The sequence below is a fragment of the Puntigrus tetrazona genome, chromosome 23, assembly GCF_018831695.1.
Source record: "Puntigrus tetrazona isolate hp1 chromosome 23, ASM1883169v1, whole genome shotgun sequence".
NCBI classification, from domain to species: Eukaryota; Metazoa; Chordata; class Actinopteri; order Cypriniformes; family Cyprinidae; genus Puntigrus; species Puntigrus tetrazona.
The window spans coordinates 8,693,460-8,715,400 of record NC_056721.1 but is presented as its reverse complement, the minus strand read 5'-3'; the positions used below and the strand labels follow the sequence as shown (position 1 = coordinate 8,715,400).

Here is a 21,941-nt window from a genome sequence, read left to right as displayed (position 1 = left end):
TACTATACTTGATATATATACCACGGTACTGAATGATTACCTTGAGTAATGTTTACTGTAAATGGTACTGCAGGTACTAAAAAAGAAATGTCCTATTTTTGGAAGATCCTTAAAAAAAAATTGGGTTTCTATAAGGCTTTAACAGCCTTTGCAGGAAAAGATTTTCTCATAAAAAGTCCTACAACCCTGCGAGAGGGCAAATAAAGCAAGCATGCTCTCATATGTGAGCACCTTGCATTTAGTTTTGGTAACTTCGAGAAAAATAGAGAAAAAAATTCCCCTACTAGACAGAATTGAGAGTGCAGATCATAATGTGGCATTGCTAATTTTACACGTTTGCTCAGAAAAGACGTGCGAACAGGACATTTGGGTAAAATTTGAAGAGGATGTGGTCAGAGCTCAGCGTTAGAAAAGAGAGAACGATGTTTACTGCGGCTATTTTCAAACAGCTTTGTTGTTTTTTTCAAACTCTTTTTTTTAGTCAAGGGCCAGTTTGCAAAGAAAACACGTCTCAGTCTGACTGTAAAAAGAGTAGCTTGCTAATTTGTTCAGGTGGCGTTATTTCCTAGTTGAATACTCACTTTTTTTTTTTCTTTTTTTTTTAATCCACGCTCACCCCCAGAGTGTTTCGGAGGATCTTGAAATCTGAGGGGTTCGCTAATTAGACACCCAGTACAAATGATCTTTCATGAGTTCAGTAACTTCGTTGAGGTAATTACACAGTACAACATTATTCTTGGATAATTTCCAGAAAAACACAGCGTCGTGAGCATGTGCGTTTTTTCCCTCCTCGCTCTCTTAGATCATCACCGATTTTTGTCATAGAAACTGCAAAGCTGAAGGTTTAATGACTCTCTCCTCACATGGTCGTTATTTAAACGTCCCTTGTTAACGTCAGGCAGTTTATATCCAGAAAAAAAACGAGAGAGTAGAAAGTGAGAGCTTTGTAGAGGGCCGGTGTAGGGCAGAGTCATTTACGGACAGGCGGGGAGGTTAATATCAGTACAAAGTACTTCTCACACATAAAGACCGCAGATTTGTACGGATTGGAGGTGGACGAACTAGACTAGTTTTAGGCAAAAAGACAGGCAGTAATTAGTCAACTGAGCGTCACACTCAGCAGAAGACTGAAAATAGGGCTGGAATGAGCTACCAACTTTATTAGAATGTGATGCGCCTAAAGCTGACACATCACAATGAGTCATTAGTTCACCTCCATAACCAACACACAGAGTCAAATCACATACGTCAGAAAGGTTAGAGTGACAGTATCCGATAAACTTGTGTTGTGACCCAAAGGAGTGGCTCTCTTTTTATTTTTTTCATATTGTTAAATGCCTTGCCCTCTGAACTGAAGGCCAAGGGCAGGGTGGATGCTAGCTGTCACATTTTCACTTTTAAACAAATCCACCCCGACCTCGCAATCACTGCCGATGCACTCAGCGCTCCATCTTTGTGCCTTGAACTCCTAGCCGTTTTTTAATAAAATACCACTTAGTGGCTACCAAAAGCCCGGCTTTCTCTGTATAGCCTCGGGACAAATTAATATTTCAATCATTTGGGGATTGGAGGAAAAGCCAGGTCGCATTCCAGTCAGCATCCCTCCCGCCTCCTTCCTCCTCTCCACGTCGTCTGCATACCTATTTTGAAAATCCGATCGAAAGGTCACGCTATTTGAACCGATCTGATTGACTGTCACCTCTAATCTGACGGACAAGCAGATGTTCCTTTCGGGCATGCTCAGTGGCGTTCGTCGGCGGGCCAACAAGGACACACAGCGACGGCAGGGAGGGGCGGGCAGTCTGAATCTGCCACTTTCCCTCAGCATTAGCATGCCTCTTAATGACCAGTTAAGAGGCAGGGCCGCAAATGAGTTGTGACAAGCGCTGCTGAAAACGGAGTCTTTTTCCCTCATTCCTGCTGCCTCTCAATCAACATTTAAACGCCTTGACGGCCTGACACAATTCTGCAATAATTATCACTCCTGGTCTTCTCCTTGGCCGGGACAGAAGTCAGATTGGATCTCATCACGACGGAATAATGCTGACCAACAATAACTTTGTTTTTCTCCTTCTCTCTCCTCAGGGATGGGGCAGCCGGCTCAGACAGGCCGGTTTAATCCGGTCGAGGTGAAGCAGGAGCCGGTGGACAGCGCCTCCGCGGCCTCCCAGGAGTCCGTCCAGGAGCACAGCCTGGACCTGAGCAAGAAAGACCACAGGTATCCCATCATCATCATCCTCCCCCTCTCGGCTCGTGCCCAGACCCGCCCCGCCGTGATTTATCTCTCGAATAATGCCGTATTGTGTTAATTAGTGTGAGTGCTCTTGTTAAAACCCCCTTCACAAGGTGGGTCTGTGGAGTGATCAAGGAGGACGAGATTTACACTCTCCCTCCTTCTCCTAGCACCGAGGCCTCCTTTGAGGAAATCCATCATACGAATGCAAAAATTCTCCCATAATGCCCTCTTTTCATAATGTACATCAACTATGAGGCATGACATGTTTGCACATTCATTTAGATGAAAGTGTGTTTGCATAAACCCTAATTTCCAGGCTCGTTCTCTTTTTTTTCTTCTTCATTGTATATTCACAATCTCAGATAAATTATAATATTTACTGTTCTCATGCAAATTCTGCCTAAACACTGTTCGTTTTGCGTGTTCTAGCGCTGAATCAAACGGACACCCTGCGTCGGGAAATACATCTCTTTTATCCTCACTTATGAATAAGGTAAGATTCATCCATCAAACGCTTTTCATCCCAAGACAAATTAGCAGGATGCAGAGGGGGCTGTTTGTTTTTTAATGTTTCACCGCTAATAGGATGAGTTTGTATCATTTAAATTTTCCAGCCATTTTTCATACAGTGTAATTTCAGCCCGCCGCTCGCAAATTAATATAATGAAGCAGGAGCCGGTTGCCACGGCAGATATATAGAGATGTTTGTTTTTTGATGAGCTGTTTTGAACTCTCCGTGCTTTTTTTTCTCAGGCTTTCTTCTTTTTCTCCTCCATCTGCTCTATCTTTATTTATGGACTTTGTAAATTATTTGATTAAAAAGTCAGCGCTGAGAAAAAAGAGCAACTGTCACCCTCATTTTTTAAAAAGACGAAATGGTGCCGAACAGATATTTAAATGCTGTGTGTTTTTGTGGGGATTAAAATGGACATTGTTTTAATCATATATCTTCTATGACTAATATAAATGGTGCGCATGTACCATTACCTTGATGATTTGAATAGAAAACTCGCTCTAGTTCTCCTGACGGCTTAGCTCTCTCTCTCTCTCTCTCTCTCTCTCTCTTCCTGTCTCTCTCTCTCTTCTTCATATACAGTACTGAACGGAAATGCATTTGAAGCCTCAGACATAAAGTGCACAAAAACTCTTGTGTGTTTGGTCTGTCTTCGAGAAGAACTAGCCTAGTCTTTTTGCAAACTGTGTGATGCAACGTACCTAAGCATGTGTTTGTGTATGTAGATGAATCCTGGTTTCTTCAGTGCTTTGGATCTGAAGTCAGAGCTGGAGGGAGCTCAGGCGGCAGACGGCTCAGATGCAGCTCAGTATCTCAGTAGGGTACTGAAGAGGTCAGACCCAGAGAAACACAACGAGCAGTGGAGAACCTACCTACGCAGGTGCCTGAAATCATCTTGTGTCCCTATAGAGTCGTTTCCAGCTTTAGTTTTACTTTTCAAAGTCTCATCTACACTTATGGAAGCATGGAACTGAGACTAGTTTAATTTCTTTTACATTTGTTATGCGAGTCTTTCTTTTTCCGTGCTTTTTATTTTTTGTTATTTATTCAAGCAAACAATTAATTTTTTATTTAATTATTTAATACATTTCTTTTTCATGCCAATGCTTAAGATTTACATTTACATTACATTTCTAACTGGTTAGTTAGTACATTAAATTGCTGATGGTTTATAAACAATTTATATATTTAATGAATTTGAAATGTTTTATACATCATCAGAAATTTAACACAAACACACATATGTATATACTCCCCCCTATGCATCTGATTTTTATGAACGAAAACATGACAAGAAATGGTAAATAGTTCCACACCTAAAATATACACTTTCCATTATACATTCCTATAAATATATACCTTTAACTCATGTACGTGTTATTTATGTCATCTGCTATCACCAGTATGCCCAAATAGATCTTCCGTTACAGAAAACACAGCCATGTCTTGGCTGCACATCATCTGTGTTTTGTTAAAGATGGTGTCTGGTTTTTGTCACCATCCATCTTTATGATGTACCCTTTTGCTTGTCAGTGCCATCCACAGTGTTTGTTCCCAGGTTGTTATGTGGAAAGAGAAGATTTATCCAGAGCATGTGATGTTATGTACAGTATTTAGTTACAAAGCCCCAGCAAAATATCCCAGCCAGAGACCTGCTGCTTTTGGCTCAGACATAGTTCACATTAATAAGCAAAACAAAAACACCTTATTCAGAGTCATGATGAGCTAAACTGAGAATACAAGAATAACTGATCTGGATTTACGAGCAATTCAACCCTTTACGTCCTTTTAAAGTTTCCCTTTCATACATGTTTTTACAGGTATGACAATGATGATTTCTGCGAATCCCAATGTGATTTCTTGCACAAGATACATTTTCATTGCCTGGTGGAAGATTGTGGGGCGCTTTTCAGCACGGTGGACGGAGCCATCAAACACGCCAAGTGAGAAGCATTACAATCAAACATAATGAATATAAATCAAAGTTTTGAAACGTTAAGGTTCAGACCAACACACAAGTGCACATACGCACACGTACACAAAATTTACATGATTATGATCTAGTAATGTTAATTTGCTACTATGTTTGGCAGCTCTATTAAAGCGCATCTAATGGGTGAATCACCTCTCTGTCATTAGCTTCCACTTCAGAGCCAACCTGAAGGTTAAATCAGAGCCCCCTTTCAACGAGAGCAAGGAATCCAATGATAGCGCCCCTAATCAAATGGCTGCCCCCATTTCCATGGCCAAGACGCCTCCCATGGAGGTGCCCAGCCTGGCTGTGTCAGGGGGCTACAGCTCTTCCCCTTCTCTCCAAGCCTGGAAGCAGCTGGCCGGATCGATTCCCCAACTTCCCGCCTCCATGCCCAGTATGCCAGCCACTTCCCCTCTGGCCACCACCTCGCTGGAAAACGCCAAGCCTCAGGTCAAGCCTGGCTTCCTGCAGTTTCAGGAGAAGTGAGTGGACATTGTCATTCTTGTAAATTCATGATACCGTGGTGGTATGATTTGAATGGTTTGTGCTGCCTGTATTTCCATGTCTTCTCTACAGTTTTAAATATCTGACAGACGTTTCGTCACGCTTATCTCCCACAGTGATCCTTGTCTGGCCACAGACTGCAAATACTCGAATAAGTTCCACTTCCACTGTCTGTTTGGAAATTGCAAATATGTGTGCAAGACATCCGGGAAGGCTGAATCACATTGCCTGGACCACATTAACCCCAACAACAACCTGGTGAATGTGCGAGACCAGTTCTCCTACTATTCTCTGCAGTGTCTTTGTCCTAACCAGGTGAGCTTGATTTTTCATGATTTTTCACATGATATTTCAGAAATCAATCCAATAATATGCTGATTTGGTGCTCAAGAAAGATTTATTATTGTCATCAATGTTGAAAACATTTGTGCTGCTTAATATTTTTGTGGAAACTGATACAATTCCTTGATAAACAGAAACAAAACAGAAATTACCTAAAATAGAAATGTTTTGTATATATTATAAAATATAAATATAAAATGATTCTTTCAATGTATCCTTGCTAAATAAAAGCATTATTTTTCCTATTTTTCAAAATAAATAAATAAAAACTCTTACTGGCTTACTACCTATCTTTTTACCCATAATTTTACATTTTTATATTTAAAGAAGATTGCAAATTAAGATTAATAGATTAAATTATTTTCAATTGTAAGACAAAAAGGAATGCCTTGCATTAATTTTGAAGAATGCCACCAACAGCCACCAACGAGAACACCCTATGAACTCATAGCAATATGCGAAAATGACTGTTAAAAATGAAATAAATATTAATAATAAAAGTAATAAATAAATAATGCATAGCAGCACCCTGGCAACTACCACCTGCACCCTATCCCCATTGCATAAACCCTTCTTTTCAGAAAATATATAAATTACAATTCAAAACTAAAGACAAAAGCCTAGGTACATATTTATTTCACCACAACAAACAAACTAACTAAAAAAATAAAAAAACACCTTGGAGACCCCAAAGCTGTATAAAATAAACAAGTTTTGCTTTTCATCAAAAATTCCATCATTAATAGAAAAAAGCCCTCCCCTTCCTGCAACTTGCATTTGGAGCAAAACCTGTTTAAATGAATTCATTTATGCGTCCCATCCCCACTTCTCGGAGCTCCCCCCTCCTCTCCAGAGTAGAGTGGGTTCTGTTTATGTGCTCCTGGGGGAACTGCCTCTCTGGAAACAGATGGTGGTGCAGAAACAGGTTACATTGCGGAGGACACACACATGCACGCACACGCAGACTAATGAATTGATAAAAGAGCTGTTTTAGAAATAGATGAATCGCCAAATGAACTAATTGGTGTGTTGTTATTGGGGTCAGCGGCTACAACGTGAACCTAAACTTCAGATTTCCGCTGGTCAGTGAGGCTGGTCCTGTCACATGCTCTGGGAAAGAAAGAGGAAAAGGATTTAATGAGCACACGTAACCTACTTCTTCCCTTTGGTACCCTGAGTAATGAGTAACTAACTGACAAATGATCAGACCCCATTTTTGTTCAAAAGACGGTTGCTTTAGTAATGATTGTAAATGAATCTAATATGTAATAATTGGCTTGTGAATTAACTGTAGAAAAGTGAACCATGGAGACTTGCGCAAAATGTTCTTTATTTGCTGTTCTCTGCAGCACTGTGAGTTTCGCATGAGGGGCCATTATCATTGTCTGAGACCCGGCTGTTTCTTCGTCACCAACATCACCACCAAACTTCCCTGGCACATCAAGAAGCACGAGAAAGCTGAAAGACGTGCCGCTAATGGCTTTAAATACTTCACCAAGAGAGAAGAATGTGGCAGACTAGGTAAGAACCAGCTTTTTGTATATTAAAAGGGACAAAATTACAATTCGGTCATGTTCCTTTAATCCTAATCTAATTTGCTTGATTCTCTGTGGTTTGCTAAGTAATTTAGTGAAATCATCGCACAAACCTTACATGTCGCAGCCTCCCACACTCTTCATTGTTTCAGTCATTGTTCGCATTAGTTACTCGTGTTTCCAAACACTCTGTTCATCCAAGCTCCCACGTTATTCTCTCCAGCAGCGACTGCAAGCTCGACGTTTGTAATGCAGCTGGAAGAATCAGAGATGGTGTGAAATCAGAGATGATGTAACTGTAATTTCATATCGATGCCATCACCTGCTATGAAAACACTTTTTCCACTGGCTCTGGCTACAGGAAAGGTGGAGTTCCTCTAGTCGAGTTACTAATTGCCACGCTGTTCGCAGCACAATATACAGAGCATGAAACGGACGCGATTCACACTTACTCGCTGAATTTTGAGTATGTTTCTCAGAAGCTGTTATCTCATTAGTATCTGTGCATTGATATTTTGTCAATTGAATGGTTTACATTGACAACAGAGTCAGCGCTGAGCCGGCAGCCGTTTACATTTTGCAGAACAAACACGTTTGGCGGAATTAAAGATGGTCTTGTCTCATTGTAAAACTGGGGACGTTTTATTTATATTACGAAAAACAGGCCGAGAAAAATGGTGTCTGCCTTTTTGTCATACATTAATACTTCAGTATTTATAGTAGGCAATCAAACAGAGGTTGTTTTCTTGGGTATATTTAACCTGTCAGGAATGAGCAATTACATATGTTTGTTAATTACTGTGCCTGTCGAGCTCAGTCTGTTTGTGTTGCTCTTTTTCAAGCCTCGATCATCATCACAAGCAGGCAGATTAAAAGTTTGCATTTTATTTTCTTTCTACTCCCCTCCCCTTAAAGGGAGAGTTCACCCAAAAATTGCACACCCAAACCCATCTGCTAAGGAACGTGAAGAAATGGAGATTGTGAATGGAGATGATGCTGTCAAGCCATAAAAGAACAAAAATTATAATAAAAGAGGTCGGTTTATGTTTTTATGGTCTGCAGGACCAACTGAAGCCGTATAAAATCTTCAGCTGTATAAAAAAATAAATTATGACCGAATGTTCACTTTTGGGTGAACTGTCCCTTTAAGTTAAGACAAAAAGAGCATTTGTTCAAGAGTGGAAAGTATCACAAGTGTCCACAGAGTATAAGGTCTCTCCTGTTGCATTGTTAGTAGCATAAACCAGGGACATATGACAAAAGCAAGCCGTAGAGTCATAAAGAATTGATGGTTCAGCTGGACTGGGAAAGTGGTATCCATGGCAGCATTATTAAACAGAACACCGGCGATGAGGTTACCAGGATCTGGTGGCACAAGAGCCCTGATATTTCAACATGTGCTCATATTTACTCAACTCTGCCTTTTTAAAGTATATCACCCTTGTGTACAAAAGCAATCTGACAACAGGCGGCTTGTTGCGTGGCGCCACGGGTGCCATGGTAACGGACAAGCCCGCACCTGCCCTGAATGCTACTCTTTCAATTATTTCAGCACGCATTATTCACAATAAAATTATTACGAGCACCCTACAATATTTGATTAGTGCGCAGAGGCAGTCTTTAAATTTGAAAACATATAGCAATTAAAATCTGTAGGGCCCTTTGTGTAGAAAAAAAAATAATAAAAAAAGCAAAGGGACAGGCGTGAGGGGGAGGAAAATACACCAGCAACAGATAGGTCTTGAAAAATGAATTTAATATGGAAATAATTGTGTGTTTACTTTGGTTTGCAGGGTTGTGCATTATTGCTTCTCCAAATGCAGAATGTATTTATGTAAATTCCAAATTGAATAAAAGATGTCATTGTAATAAAAGAGCACCACAGGTCTAATCTTCAAAAGGTTCGACTTTCCCAGTGTGACACTGGACTCATCTGCTCTGTCTCTCCGCATTATGCAGGCGCGGGATGGAAGCACAATGTCCTCATTACCTCGTTGAGGATCCATGATGTATGTTGTCCCTGAAACCCAGGCGCGATGAAGACGGTCTTTGCTCAAGTTAATTTTGTCGCTCGTCTCTTGCAGGGTGCAAATACAACCAAGTTAACAGCCACTTCCATTGTATCCGTGAGGGCTGTCAGTTCTCCTTCCTGCTTAAGCACCAGATGACCTCCCATGCCCGCAAACACATGAGGAGGATGCTGGGTAAAAACTTTGACAGAGTTCCTTCCCAGGTACGAAAAAACTGATGGTGTCTTTTGAAGATCACTGCCATAAGTGATCATAAATGATATATATTTTCATACCTGCCACTTGAATGCAAATTATTTTATTCATCGGTCATTTATTGGATTGTTTGGTATGCTGTACTTTAGATGGTCTCTCATGGCAACCGACCTGATGACATGCAGCACATGGCCAGTCTAGCTTCGTCCGGTATGGTAGGCAGCCACCCTAATCTGACCCCCAACTTCTCCAGCATGATGGAGGATAATGATGACTACATGGACTACACCGGTGGAGGAAGCCCACTGGGTCTCTCCTCAGAGTCCTCCAACCAAGACCGCAGTTGCACCAGCACCCCCGTGGGCAACGATAGTTCGCCAGCAGGTGAGTCGTAATGACTATGGTTGTCAATATATGAGATGGACTGAATGAAAATGCAGGCTCAGTGTGGCCAATGAAACAAATAAGATTTGGTCAGTCAGACCAGATTTCATTTTATTCCTTATGTTAGCCTTTTGGACCTCCCTAAGAAGATAAATGTAAAATTGCACCCACTCTTGTTGTATTCCTTATAGCTGACTCATAAAGCTACAAAATGTTTTTCCTCTGTAATGATATTTATGAAATTCTAAAGCAATACATTTGCTATATAGTCCCAACACACACCCTCAGATGAATGCCATCCCTGTGGCGATTATATAATGGAAACATCCCAGACTTTTCTCATCTATACTGTCTTTGAAATTAGCCTTTGTCTTTTAAGTTATCAAACATTTTCCTCTAGATGTAAAGTTTCATAAAGTGATGTTTTAGCTTTTTTGGAATATGAAACATAAAATGTGCTGGTGTTAATATAATTGGATGTCCTGGGAACTCTGACAGTCCTAGACTCTATAAATAGCTAAAAAATAATCTGGGTACAGTCTGTGCTTAGTAGCCAATCAGTTAACTTGAAGGCCTGTCAGTCATTGTCTATGGGATTTTGAGAGAGCTGATTTAAAAAGATGGGCGACAGGTCTAATTCACAGGCATACTTTAGAGAACTGGCTAACAATGCTATAGCATCTTTAAATCTGGGCCTTTGCTTTTTGAATCTGAGCTTTCCTTCATTTAATTAATTTTTATAGTTTCACTGTTTGATTTCAAATGATATCTTCCATTCTCATCACTGTTGCTTTTGGCTGTTGTCTGACTTTTGTTACCATTTGGCTTTCATTATTTCATTACTTGATCTCTTTCCCTTTTTACCTCCCCACCCTTGTGTCTTGTACCTTCCTGTCTCTATTACCATCCTTCTTTGGCACCTTGTCTCTGTAGGACCGGGCTGTCAGGTCCCTGCCACCACTACCTCTGCTGACTCTCCTCCTTCTTCTCAATCTGCACCACCTCCTCCTCCACCTCCTCTTCCACCTCCTCATCAGCCTGTGCTCCAGAGTCAGCCTCCATCTCTCTCTTCGGCTCTTCTCCGGCCGCCACTCCCCTCGCTCCCATATCTCCTTTCCCCATCCTGTCTGTCATACTCTCTGCTCAGCGCCTCTCTCGGAGCCACTAGGAGTGTTGTCATGCCAACCAACACACCAGCTTTCAGCCCCATCATTCCTACTTCGTCTTCGGTTAAAAATGACGTCCCTATAGTGCAGGACGCTGCAGGTACCTATCCCGTCTCCACCTGAACACTGCAGCTCTATAGAGTCACAGTAGTTTGGACTAGCTGGTTACAACTCTTTAGCATTTAACACATGCACTGCAGTTCATACAAGCCACCGAGGTGGTGGTTTTAGTCTTGTGTAGTACATTGCACACCTGCCATTAGGTCCACTGTCTGAAATGCTGTCCATTAGTAGCCTGCTGTAAAGGGCTGGTTTAATCATGCCAGGTTTTAATAGAGTCATGTGATTCCTGCTGGCCAGGACAGGGAGCACATCATTAGCACTGACCTCAGGCTTATGGGAGGGAATCCTGCTCTCCCATAAAGCCAGATGTACGGAAGCACCTTTGAACTCTCCCAATACCTAGACGTGACAATCACGTTAAAATGTCACCAGTACATTATACAAATGGGACTGTCTCTGTTTGATTATGGCATGGAATCACATTATATACAGTACATTGGTGTAGGAGGAACCTTTGTGGGTAGCTTTGATAGGGCGCATGTGGCTACTCCTGCTTGCAGAATTGCTTTGCCGGTCGTCATACTGAATGAAGTGTAACCCTCATATGCCTTTTTTGCAAACAGGTAACACCATCTCTATTCCAACGGCAACTGGTGCGAAGAAACGCTTCTGGATCATCGAGGACATGTCCCCCTTCGGCAAGCGCCGCAAGACTGCTTCGTCTCGCAAGATGCTGGATGAAGGCATGATGCTAGAAGGGTTCCGCCGCTATGACCTCTATGAGGACTGCAAGGATACAGCCTGTCAGTTCTCCCTGAAGGTAACCCACTATCACTGCACGAGAGAGAACTGTGGCTACAAGTTTTGCGGCCGCACCCACATGTACAAGCATGCCCAGCACCACGACCGTGTGGACAACCTGGTCCTGGATGATTTCAAGCGCTTCAAGTCTTCGTTGTGCTGCAACTTCCCTGATTGCCAGTTCTCCGGTAACAGCACCCATTTCCACTGCCTGCGCTGCGGCTTCCGCTGCACGGACAGCACCAAGGTGACGGCACACCGTAAGCATCATGGCAAACAGGATGTGATCAGCGCCGCCGGTTTCTGCCAGTTCAGCTCCAGTGCGGACTGCGAGGTGGCTGACTGCAAGTACAAGCTGAAGTGTTCGCATTTCCACTGCACTTACCCAGAGTGCAAGCACACGGTGGTGGGCATGTCACAGATGGATTCCCACAAGCGCAAGCATGAGAAGCAGGAGAGGGGAGAGCTGCCTTCTGTCTCCCCCAACCAGGATGGTAACCATCACCACCACCACCACCACCATGTAGGCCTAGCTGTGCCCCCAATGCCCATGAATATGCCCCCGACCTCGCCCAGCACACCGGGGCTGACCCACAACAACATGGCCATGTACCTCCCTTCAGCAGGGGCCGCCGGTGACTACGAACACCCAGGCTCAGCAGTCAACCTCGACAGCTCTCTGAACCTGGGGACAGACACCAACAGTTCCTTGTTCTTCCTGAAAAATGCTGCTGGGTTGGGCCTCAGTGACTCCATGGACCTGAGCAAAAAGTTGCACCGGGAGCCGCTGTCCCTGGCCACCAGGTCTGGCCCTGCTGCTTCAATGGGCCTGGGCAACCCTCAGGACGACACTACCGGCACATCCGGCGACCTTGAAGATGACCTGTCGGCTGAGGAAGAGCCGCTAGCCGAGGAGGATGATGACGATGATGACGATGAAGAGGAGGAAGCAGAGGAGGACATGAATACAGACTCGTATGAAGATTCCATGCCAGAGCCAGAAGTAGACAAAGACAATGGAGAGAGTTTCGATGCTTCCATGAACCACGCTGACACTTCCCAACTGGATAAAGAGGAGCCGGAGGCTGAGCCCTAATCTATGCTGTAGAAGGAGAACTATGAATTCCCTGAACAAACGCAAGTTTGAGTGGCCTCATTTATCATGCTTAGAGACGCAGCAGATGACAAGAAAACAACCAACTACAAGAAAAGTGAAGGCCCAAAATGATTTATTATGATGTTTACAAGATGACCAACATTATTAATTTAATTATGCATTAAAAAATGAACAGAGAAATAGACAGACGAGGCCCTCTTTTACACATGGGTGGCTATGTAAACCTTTTCCTACACATCAGTCTTTTGTGTGTGTGCATGTTTGACTTTAATTTATTTGATTTCATTTGTTACTTTCTGTGTGTGGAAAAAAAAATAAGGAAAAAACAATCTCTCTATATATGACTATCTATATAAAGTAGATGTGTGGATGTTAATGTACATTTTAATTGCAGTCACTGGATTGCAGGACCCTCGTACCAACCCGAAACAGACAAAAAGCGTACATTGCAGGAAATCTTTTATAAAGAATGTTGCTCAAATAATTGATTCAGAAACACCTTGTGTCATTATTATTATTATTGTTATTGAAGTGCAGGGGCCTGCATCATTGCTTTGACTTTTATGCTTCTCCGTTGATTTTTATTATTATTATTTACAGTTATCACAGTTCTCACTTAAACCTGCTGTCATGGTCAGTGGTGTCATAGGCTCCATTCCATGTGGACATTCGCCTGCATCTTCAGGACAAACAAACAGTGACCAGTGACTGCAAAGCTTCAGGCCATAAAGCATTGATCTCAGTGAACGCTAGCTCTCACTTGATTTCTGTTCCTTCTCCTTTTCTCAATGAGGACCCATTTGGCATTGCATATTCATAGTGCACTTTTGTATAGATGAGAGCAGATACTAAAGCCTCTATTTAAGACATTTTGTTATCTTTTACATTGATTGCATTACTATGGCTCTTTGTTTGTTTGTTTGTTTTTGCATTATTCTCTAATTGCACAGGCATGACCAGATGATGTGGGGGTGTCTCACTGTAAATGGGTCTGTTTCAATGGCGAGAGTCGTCGCCCCCTGTGTTTCGGAGAGTTTGTAATGTGATGATGGTGCTACTGCCCAGTATGAATGGGAGGAGATTACAGCTATGTCTTTGTTTTGATCCACAAATAGATGTCCTAAAGTGTCCATCAAACACAGAGCAGGAGACAAGCGTCTCTGAATGTAGGGAAAAGATGTTTGTAGGTGTTATTTTCTTTTCCTTTTCCCTTCGCAGTTTCTGTAGCATGGAAAAAAAAAAAAAAAAAACAATAGTTGCAACAAAATCTGAGGATGGAGACTGGCTTTTTCAAGCTTCTTTTTTCAGAAGCATCATATATCTATTTCTAAAAGAAGAGGAAACGTGGAGAGAGACTTTTTTTCTAGAGGGCTGAATGGAGGACAGACATCACAAAGGCACCACGATGAATGCTAATGCTGGTGATGAAAAAGTGTGTGATTTTATGAATTGTACAGACAGAAAACAATGTTTCAAGCTTTTGTTTTCTCTTTACAACAGCTGTGGTTTCGCTCCAATAATAAGAAGTTATTTAATATTTATGTGACCTTGCAATGAGAAAATTCTAGGGTGTTTTTGCACTTTTTAGGTTCATTTTTACCTTTTGAAATTATGGCATATATCTTTTAACAGGGAATTTGCTTTAAAATGTTGTTTAGTTCACTTTGCTTTGATGCACAAATAGTCTTCAGTGTGACGAAGAACTGTTGTTCTGTGTTTTATTTAAGAAAAAAAAAGAAAAAAAAAAAAAAAAAAAAAAAAGTTTTTTCTTCGCTTCCAAGATTGGATGATTTCAATATGAAACAGGCATGCTAGAACCTGGCTTGTCTAACGAGTAACACTAATGATGACTGTAATTTAAATGAATTCTATACAGAGGAAATTATTGCAGTGCTTCGCTCCAAATTAAAAAAAAAAAAAAGAGAGAGAAAAATGATTTTTGTTTGCTTGGCCTCCATTGAATATAAACAAGGAAAAGCGAGGCGAGGAAATTATGAATTATTTCCTAAACACGGCTTTGATCATAATATAGGCAACTAAATGTGTAGATGGTTATCTTCGACAATATTGTTTCAGGAAGAAAAAAAAAAAAAAGGTTGTATAGTATTTTCTTCTGTAAAAACTATATATGAACAAAAATGCTCTTTGATTAAAAGCTTCCTTTAAAAAGAAAATAAAAAGGAGAAATAAAGAATAAAAAGTTCAAAACTGAACTAACACCAGTATAGTTTGCTTGTATGTGTGTGTGTGCGCGACAGTATGTAAGCGTGTGAGTGTGAGGTTTTATTGTTATTACCATGGTTTCCCCATAGTAGTAGAGGAATTAGTGGTAATTAAATCTATACGAGTCACATTATTGTAGCACTGAACATTGGAGTGTATTTCTACCTTTTACGCAACAAAGTCATCATTTTCAAAGCTGTATATCATGTGCGATCACAATAACGATGATATCTGCATAATTTAATACCATCCACAACTCTTTGTTTGCTATTGTTTTGGTGTTTGTTTTATTTAATTGAACTTATGTATTTTGCATATGGCATGCCCCTCTCACAGGCCGTTTGTTCTCTGGTCTCAAGTGCAAAGGCGCAGGACTCACACTGAAGCAGCTGTTTGCCTGGGAGATACTGTGCACTTGAATACATTTTATGTGTGTAAAATAGCAGGATTTGTAAAGAGTCGAAATAAAGAAATTCTAATTATTATAACAATGCAAATGTTCCACACAGTGTTTCTAGATCTCATGGCTTGCGCAGTTAGTCGTAGGTAGCACTGCTGTGCTGTAGTGAAAAGGTTTAACGAGACTGCGGTTAATAAGCCCCCCTCCCGCTGAGACTAACGCCGTTAAAGGGCACGAGGCCCCAGGTCTATGGTATGACACGGAGAACGCCAGCAGCGCCGCTCAGACTGAGGAAGACAGCGCTTTAACGTCCTTATTACTGTTCTCCAAAGACAGAGCGTTTCGTACAACAAATTCAATACATGTGTAAAAACAATAGATCATAAAATTCTAATTGTGATATAGTCACGGGGCCATATTTAGGGTACAAGTGCTCTCTGGTGCATTTGGGGAAAGTTTCTAGTGTTTGTTTTTCGTTCTTTTCTCTCATTGTGCAGGCTGCTCGTCACTTTGACCAGCATATACCGTCCTGTCCCACTCGCTACAGCTGTTCGCTTGCCTCACCCTCCTCTTCCTTCTGATGTGTCTTTAAATAAAAACGTGTAAAGCCACCACCATCTGTCTGCCAGCTGGCATCCTGCATATAATCTTGAAAAAAAAAAGACAACTATGGAAATTATATTACACAAAAACCAGACGGAAACAACCTCCAAAGTAGCGCGGGCTGCTGTTGAAACAACAGATCACCTTATTGTCTTTCATAAAAAAAAAAAAGAATAATTCTTGATTTTGTCGTATAAATTATAAATTGCATTTAATTATGTAAATTATGCTGCAAACATGATTTGGACACTTAGGCCACAATTAAAAATGCAAATGTAAATTTTCCTTTACATATATATATATATATATATATATATATATATATATATATATATATATATATATATATATATATACATATATACACATATATATATATATACATATACATATACACATATACACACATATATATATATATATATATATATATATATATATATATATATATTAGTCAAATGACAGATCAAGAATTTATTTTAAAAGTGAGCACACACATGCAAAACATTAGAGCAAAACTAACATTTTTAAATGATAAATGTTATAATCATATATTAAAACGTGTGTATGCTATATTTATGCTACAGCAGTTTTCAAAGCGTTTATCAGTTGCATGTGTGTGTATTTCAAGTTATAAATAAATATAGAATATAGATTTTTAGATGATTAGATATACTGTAAAATATTATAAACTATAAAACGACAGATGAGCATTTATTCTGAAAAAAAAATGAAATAAAGTTGGCAGTATTCGTTTGCACTTGATATGCCGTTTGTCCCGTAATGCAAGGAAATCAATACATATTTATGCTTTTGTGTCCAAGAATGTAGTGGGACCACCATATGTGAATTTAAATGAATAGATTTTATATTAAGCTTATTCACGGAGCAGATTTAACTTGAAACAGAGACGCGCAGCTGCATGAACGTCTCATCTCTATAGGCTTCTTTTTCATTCCCATCATAATGAGCTGTGTGTGTGTAGTCATACCGGGGCTGGATCTGACTCGTACTGAGGGTTGATGTTCCGGGAACAGGTTGTGTGAGACGCAGCAGCAACAGCAGCGCATGAGGAACAATGGAGCCCAGAAACATGCGACAGGTGTTCCGTACATATGTCTCAGCAGCGGTGGTCACACATCATCTACACAACCTATTAGAATGCACAAGAATCAACCACAATATTGCAAGCAATCGAGGAAAGCCGCGTGTTTATTTAGTTTCTTATTGCGTCGTTTAATTGCATTACACCCACAAACAAATCGTAACAATTGTGTATTTCTGACGACTCGGAAGTGTACGGTTGTTTAGTTACAAATTGCGTTTCACGTGCTTGTCATAAACATCGAAAGAATCATTCCATTTGCGCATATAATTGCAGCATTGTTCTGTTTTTAGTTTGCGTCTGTAAATCTCATCCATTTCCTCGTAACCTTTGGCATTCACATTCATTTTGCCATTTCCATTCATGCATGGCTTTATTTAAAGAGACCTTTGGTCAGAGTTTAAAAAAAGGATTCATAAGGAAGCTGCCACTGGTAGCAGCTGCTGCTTGTGTGAAAAATTAAGTTCAGGGACCCCAAAGGAAAAAGAGAATTAGACACACATTCAGCCAATTTAACTTTAACAAGACCTTATTGGCGGTAATGTCACAGGCCCGCTATGTACAAATGCTATTCTCTGTATTCATGTCTACTGAAATGAGGAGAAATGCTCAATTATGTTCTGGATCAGGGGAGATTTCAGCATAAATATGACTTTAAATGTGTGTAGTCAGACACAGCCAGCTCGTGCAGTAGACAGTGCTTCTGATTTTGGCAAATCAGTGTAACAGAAAAGCAAATCCAAAGCTAAGAATGATTTAATATGCTCTTATCCGAACATTAACTAAAGACACACCTGTCGAAATCGTGCAAGTTTTCACATGAAGCTGCGCAGCTGCACATAAACAAGTGAAGAATTTCAGTCTGAGATGCACGTACATAAACCCACTATGCCAAATTTCACAAAGTCACAATCTTCTAATAGCAATTTTGTGCAAGTGAAAACAGGTCCTTAATGTAAATGTAAACTTTAAATATAACTTTTCCAAGCGTGATTTACTACACCCATTTCATTGTTCTTAGTACTTTTTTTTTTTAAATCCCAAATATTATTACAGACATTACAAAAATATATAAAAGTTATTTTTATTAATATTTAAAATTATATATAAATAAAAAAATTATATATATATAAAAGTATAAGTACCATTTTACAACAAGGTTCCATTAAGTAAATGTATAAATTGACTAACAATGAGCAATACATTTGTTAGAGTATTTTTTTCTTAATTTTTGTTAACCTTAGCAAAAAAAAAAACAAAAAAAAAAAAACAATAGGGCACACGTATTTGACAATATCACTGTTACACATACTGTATTACATGTACTTACTAATAATAACAATATATTACGGACAATTACATGCAACTTACCTTAAACCAAGCCCTCAACCTAACCCTAACCATATAGTAAGTACATGTAGTACTCAGTTAATATTATTCAGTATTTAATTGTATAATTACATTGCGGCAAGGGTAAAGTACGACCTAAAAACTACTTTATTGTTGGTTCATGTTTGCTCAGGTCCAATTAAATACTATTACCAGATACAACTTTTGATCTAATGTATTATTAAATGCTGAAATTCACTAAATGATTTTTTTTTGTACATTTTGCAATAAAACAATAAAACGACAATTTGATCATTTGTGAGGTCGAAACAGCTTTATATGCACAAACTAAAAAAGGACAGGTCGTGACATCACGACGGGCCTTTCCACTTCAAAACCTTTCTCGGCGCCTCTCAAAGTCGACATTATCGAATAAACCAAACAATTGAATAATGCTGCCACGGGTAATATTTAGTAAAGCTTCGACGCTCTAATTTCGCGTATATTTGTAGCGCTTTGTGGCGCGCGCTCGCAGATTCTGTGCAGGCTTGATTACAGCGCGCGCTCTATTCGTCGCAGGACGGAAAATATGTGGAAATGATGAAATAAAATTGTTTTAGCCGACTTTGGCACGCGGGTTGGGAGCTGTTACATTACAAGCAGTTTGCTTAAAGGCTGAGCAGCCATCTCTGGAGCGCTGGGGAGATGTTTCAGCTCTTTATGACTCCTTCCAGAAAGAGAGTACTGGGAGCAACAAGGCATTACTCTCGCACGCGCGCACGCCAGCAAGGGCCATTTACTTACCAACTAAGGAGATCCTTAAGTGCTAAGCTGTAAATTTGGTTAATTTAGCACGATTCCACAGAGAATCGGTTGGTTTTCTTGCGGGGGAAAGCCCAGCAGGCTTGCTGAGAATGAGCCGAGATGGTTGATGTGGTCCTTAGCGCCTTGATGACGGCAGGAACACGAGGCTGACAGCGCGCGCCGGAGCCATAAAACAGAGCTGCCACGCAGGGGCACAATGCGCGGCAATATGAATATTGCTCAAACTTAATCCAATTAGCTTGTATTGAAGAAAGATGAAAATGTTCAATACTTAGAGAAAATGGTGTATACAGATGGAGACGTGGCCCTGTGAAATCACACGTCCAGGCAATCAACGCTGGAAAACATCACGCAAATGCAAGCGATAAATCGCGGTGTTTCACATTGTCGCGCTGTGTGTGTGCACGCGCACTGCTTCTTCTGATTGGAAGCACCTGCACACAGTGAGACGTTCGTATATTAAGGATACAAACCAGACCATTTTCAAATTGAACCTTATTGAATAAAAGAAGAGAGAGAGGGGGGCTGAGAAATAAAAGCCAGCGACCAATTTCGTCCATTTAACTGACTCTTAAATCAGACTTGATTGAGAGGGAACAAAGAGAATTAGAAAAGGAGCTCTTTTGATGAACCACACAGGATATGATGACATTCAGCAGTTCTGCTCTGATGCCGGCAAAGCGTGTTTTCATGATGACCATAAGAACATGACAGGATCTCCCACTGCATCCTTGTGAACCGGCTCAAGGTAAATAAGAGCTTTTAAAATGCCTTGTTTGGTGCAGCAGCTGCGGCCTTTATGAAAAGAAAAGTGAAAACAGGTGGGACGAGGCTTGTGCTAATCTTTCACATTATGGTGATGGTTGATAACACACCGGTCTTCTCACTCCACACACTTAAAATACTGTCATGTAATACCCAATATATCAGCAATGTGATATTTGCAGAATGGAAGAGGTGAAGATTGGAAAGATTGTGCTGATACTAATAATAAAGTGCTTGAAGTGGGGGGAAAATGTTTATATATAAACTATTATATATAAAACACACAATCTATATAAGTATACATTATAAGATAATGTAAATAAATGAAAATGATATAAATAATATACAATTATTGAATAAGATTAAGTAAACACATTTACTTTGGCATTCCCCACACTAGGAAAATACATTTACAGGCAAATATCATAACACAATTTCTAAATTTCAAAACATATAACACATAAAAGGAAAAAAAGTAATGTAAAAGTGTTTTATTTATTGATGAAAATAATAATATATAAAGTATAATATAATTGAAAAATATTTAAATGTGGTAAACACACATTATAAGAACATTCTAAGAGGAAAAATACATAAAACTTTATAAACAAAAAAAAGATGTCGGTGTTCATAACATGAAAACGTGTAATATAATTTAAGAATCTGTGGCTGAAAGTAATGTAATGTTTATAATACTATCTCCTGAACGACGCTTAAGTTCCGTTGAAGTGTGAGGTTAAACATATATCAATCAGAAACACGGACGGTTTTGGCCTATTTAAAACATGCACCAAATCTAATTCTGATAGTCAAAACACTGGCTTGTCAGACTAACAGTCTTTGACACGTTTCCAACGACAAGTAATTTGTCTGAGCACACATGAAACTGCTGAGCTACGCCACACTATCACACCCAATCAGAAGATATTTGATGTCTACTGTACAGTTATGTGATTGCAAGTTTTTGGACTAATGAGATTTTGTGGTGGGCGGAGTTACCAAGAATGGCGCTGCATGTGGTTACTGCGCAAAACACTTATTGCTTTTGGTGCATCTCAGTCCAAACAAAATCCACGTTTGAGAGCCGTGAAATCTATATACGAAACAGCATTTGCGACCTCATATTGGGTCTCTTAATGGCTTTATTGTTTCTAACAACATTTCAGCACGGTTTCAAAGCACACAGCATTTTATGCAAGCAGCACATTTCTAAACAGTCTTTAATAAACACGTTAATGACAGAGCAACCCTCCAGCTGTACAAGAGACTTAGTTATTTCTCCAGGCATCAGACATCTTACTTATTCCACAGTCATTAAGAGCTGTGCTCCAGGATATAGCAGAGCTGGTGTAATTACACAGGTACCGTGATGAGGAAGTTAGCAGTGGTATTCATCGTCTTAATTAAGGCATAAACTCTCTGCTCTAAGCTAAAAGCAGCTCCGTTGGTTTAGGTGCAGAGTTCGAGTGGAGCACGAGAGCATGTCAGTGTCATCCAGCACATCCTCCCAGGGTTGTAGTCCGCATTTGCATGTGGAAAGTAAACCACCGAGAAAGACTGCGATAAGGAAGGATGAGCGAATCCTATCTGAACCGAACAGGGAGTCAGTGGCAGGTCGAGCTTCGCTTTCGCTTCCTCCTCAGAGCCTCCGGCGTCTTTCAGGTGCTGCGCATGCGATTTGTCTAATTTGCAAGCCTCGTCGAGGGCTGCACCTGTTGCCCCGTCACCGCCTGCAGTCCCCAAGCCTCACCAAGCGACAAGCACCCCTAGATAATCCATTCTACCCACTATAACACGGATGCTCTCTCTGGTCTGTGTAGGACAAGGGC

The 21,941-nt window shown here is 40.3% G+C and overlaps 1 protein-coding gene and 1 long non-coding RNA gene across 5 annotated transcripts in view; one reads left to right on the top strand and one right to left on the bottom strand.

Annotated features, from left to right (window-relative positions):
- The window catches only part of casz1 (castor zinc finger 1), a 77,434-nt gene extending 61,858 nt beyond the window's left edge, over window positions 1-15,576 (top strand). For 3 of the 4 annotated variants that reach the window (XM_043224373.1, XM_043224374.1, XM_043224372.1), the window contains 11 exons: window positions 2,086-2,218; window positions 2,666-2,729; window positions 3,476-3,630; window positions 4,571-4,693; window positions 4,890-5,207; window positions 5,346-5,544; window positions 6,921-7,092; window positions 9,191-9,339; window positions 9,481-9,715; window positions 10,649-10,981; window positions 11,568-15,576. In XM_043224373.1, the coding sequence (XP_043080308.1) occupies window positions 2,086-2,218; window positions 2,666-2,729; window positions 3,476-3,630; window positions 4,571-4,693; window positions 4,890-5,207; window positions 5,346-5,544; window positions 6,921-7,092; window positions 9,191-9,339; window positions 9,481-9,715; window positions 10,649-10,981; window positions 11,568-12,841 (3,155 nt within the window). In that variant the 3' untranslated portion in view covers window positions 12,842-15,576. The remainder of the gene's footprint in view (window positions 1-2,085; window positions 2,219-2,665; window positions 2,730-3,475; window positions 3,631-4,570; window positions 4,694-4,889; window positions 5,208-5,345; window positions 5,545-6,920; window positions 7,093-9,190; window positions 9,340-9,480; window positions 9,716-10,648; window positions 10,982-11,567) is intronic. The other variant, XM_043224375.1, reaches the window with a different exon arrangement.
- Window positions 14,579-17,223, bottom strand: LOC122328608. Its single transcript, XR_006247812.1, has 2 exons — window positions 17,080-17,223; window positions 14,579-16,133 (listed from the first exon to the last, which is right to left on the bottom strand). It is a non-coding gene; the product is annotated as an uncharacterized LOC122328608 (long non-coding RNA).
- Window positions 17,224-21,941: the final 4,718 nt, after the last annotated feature.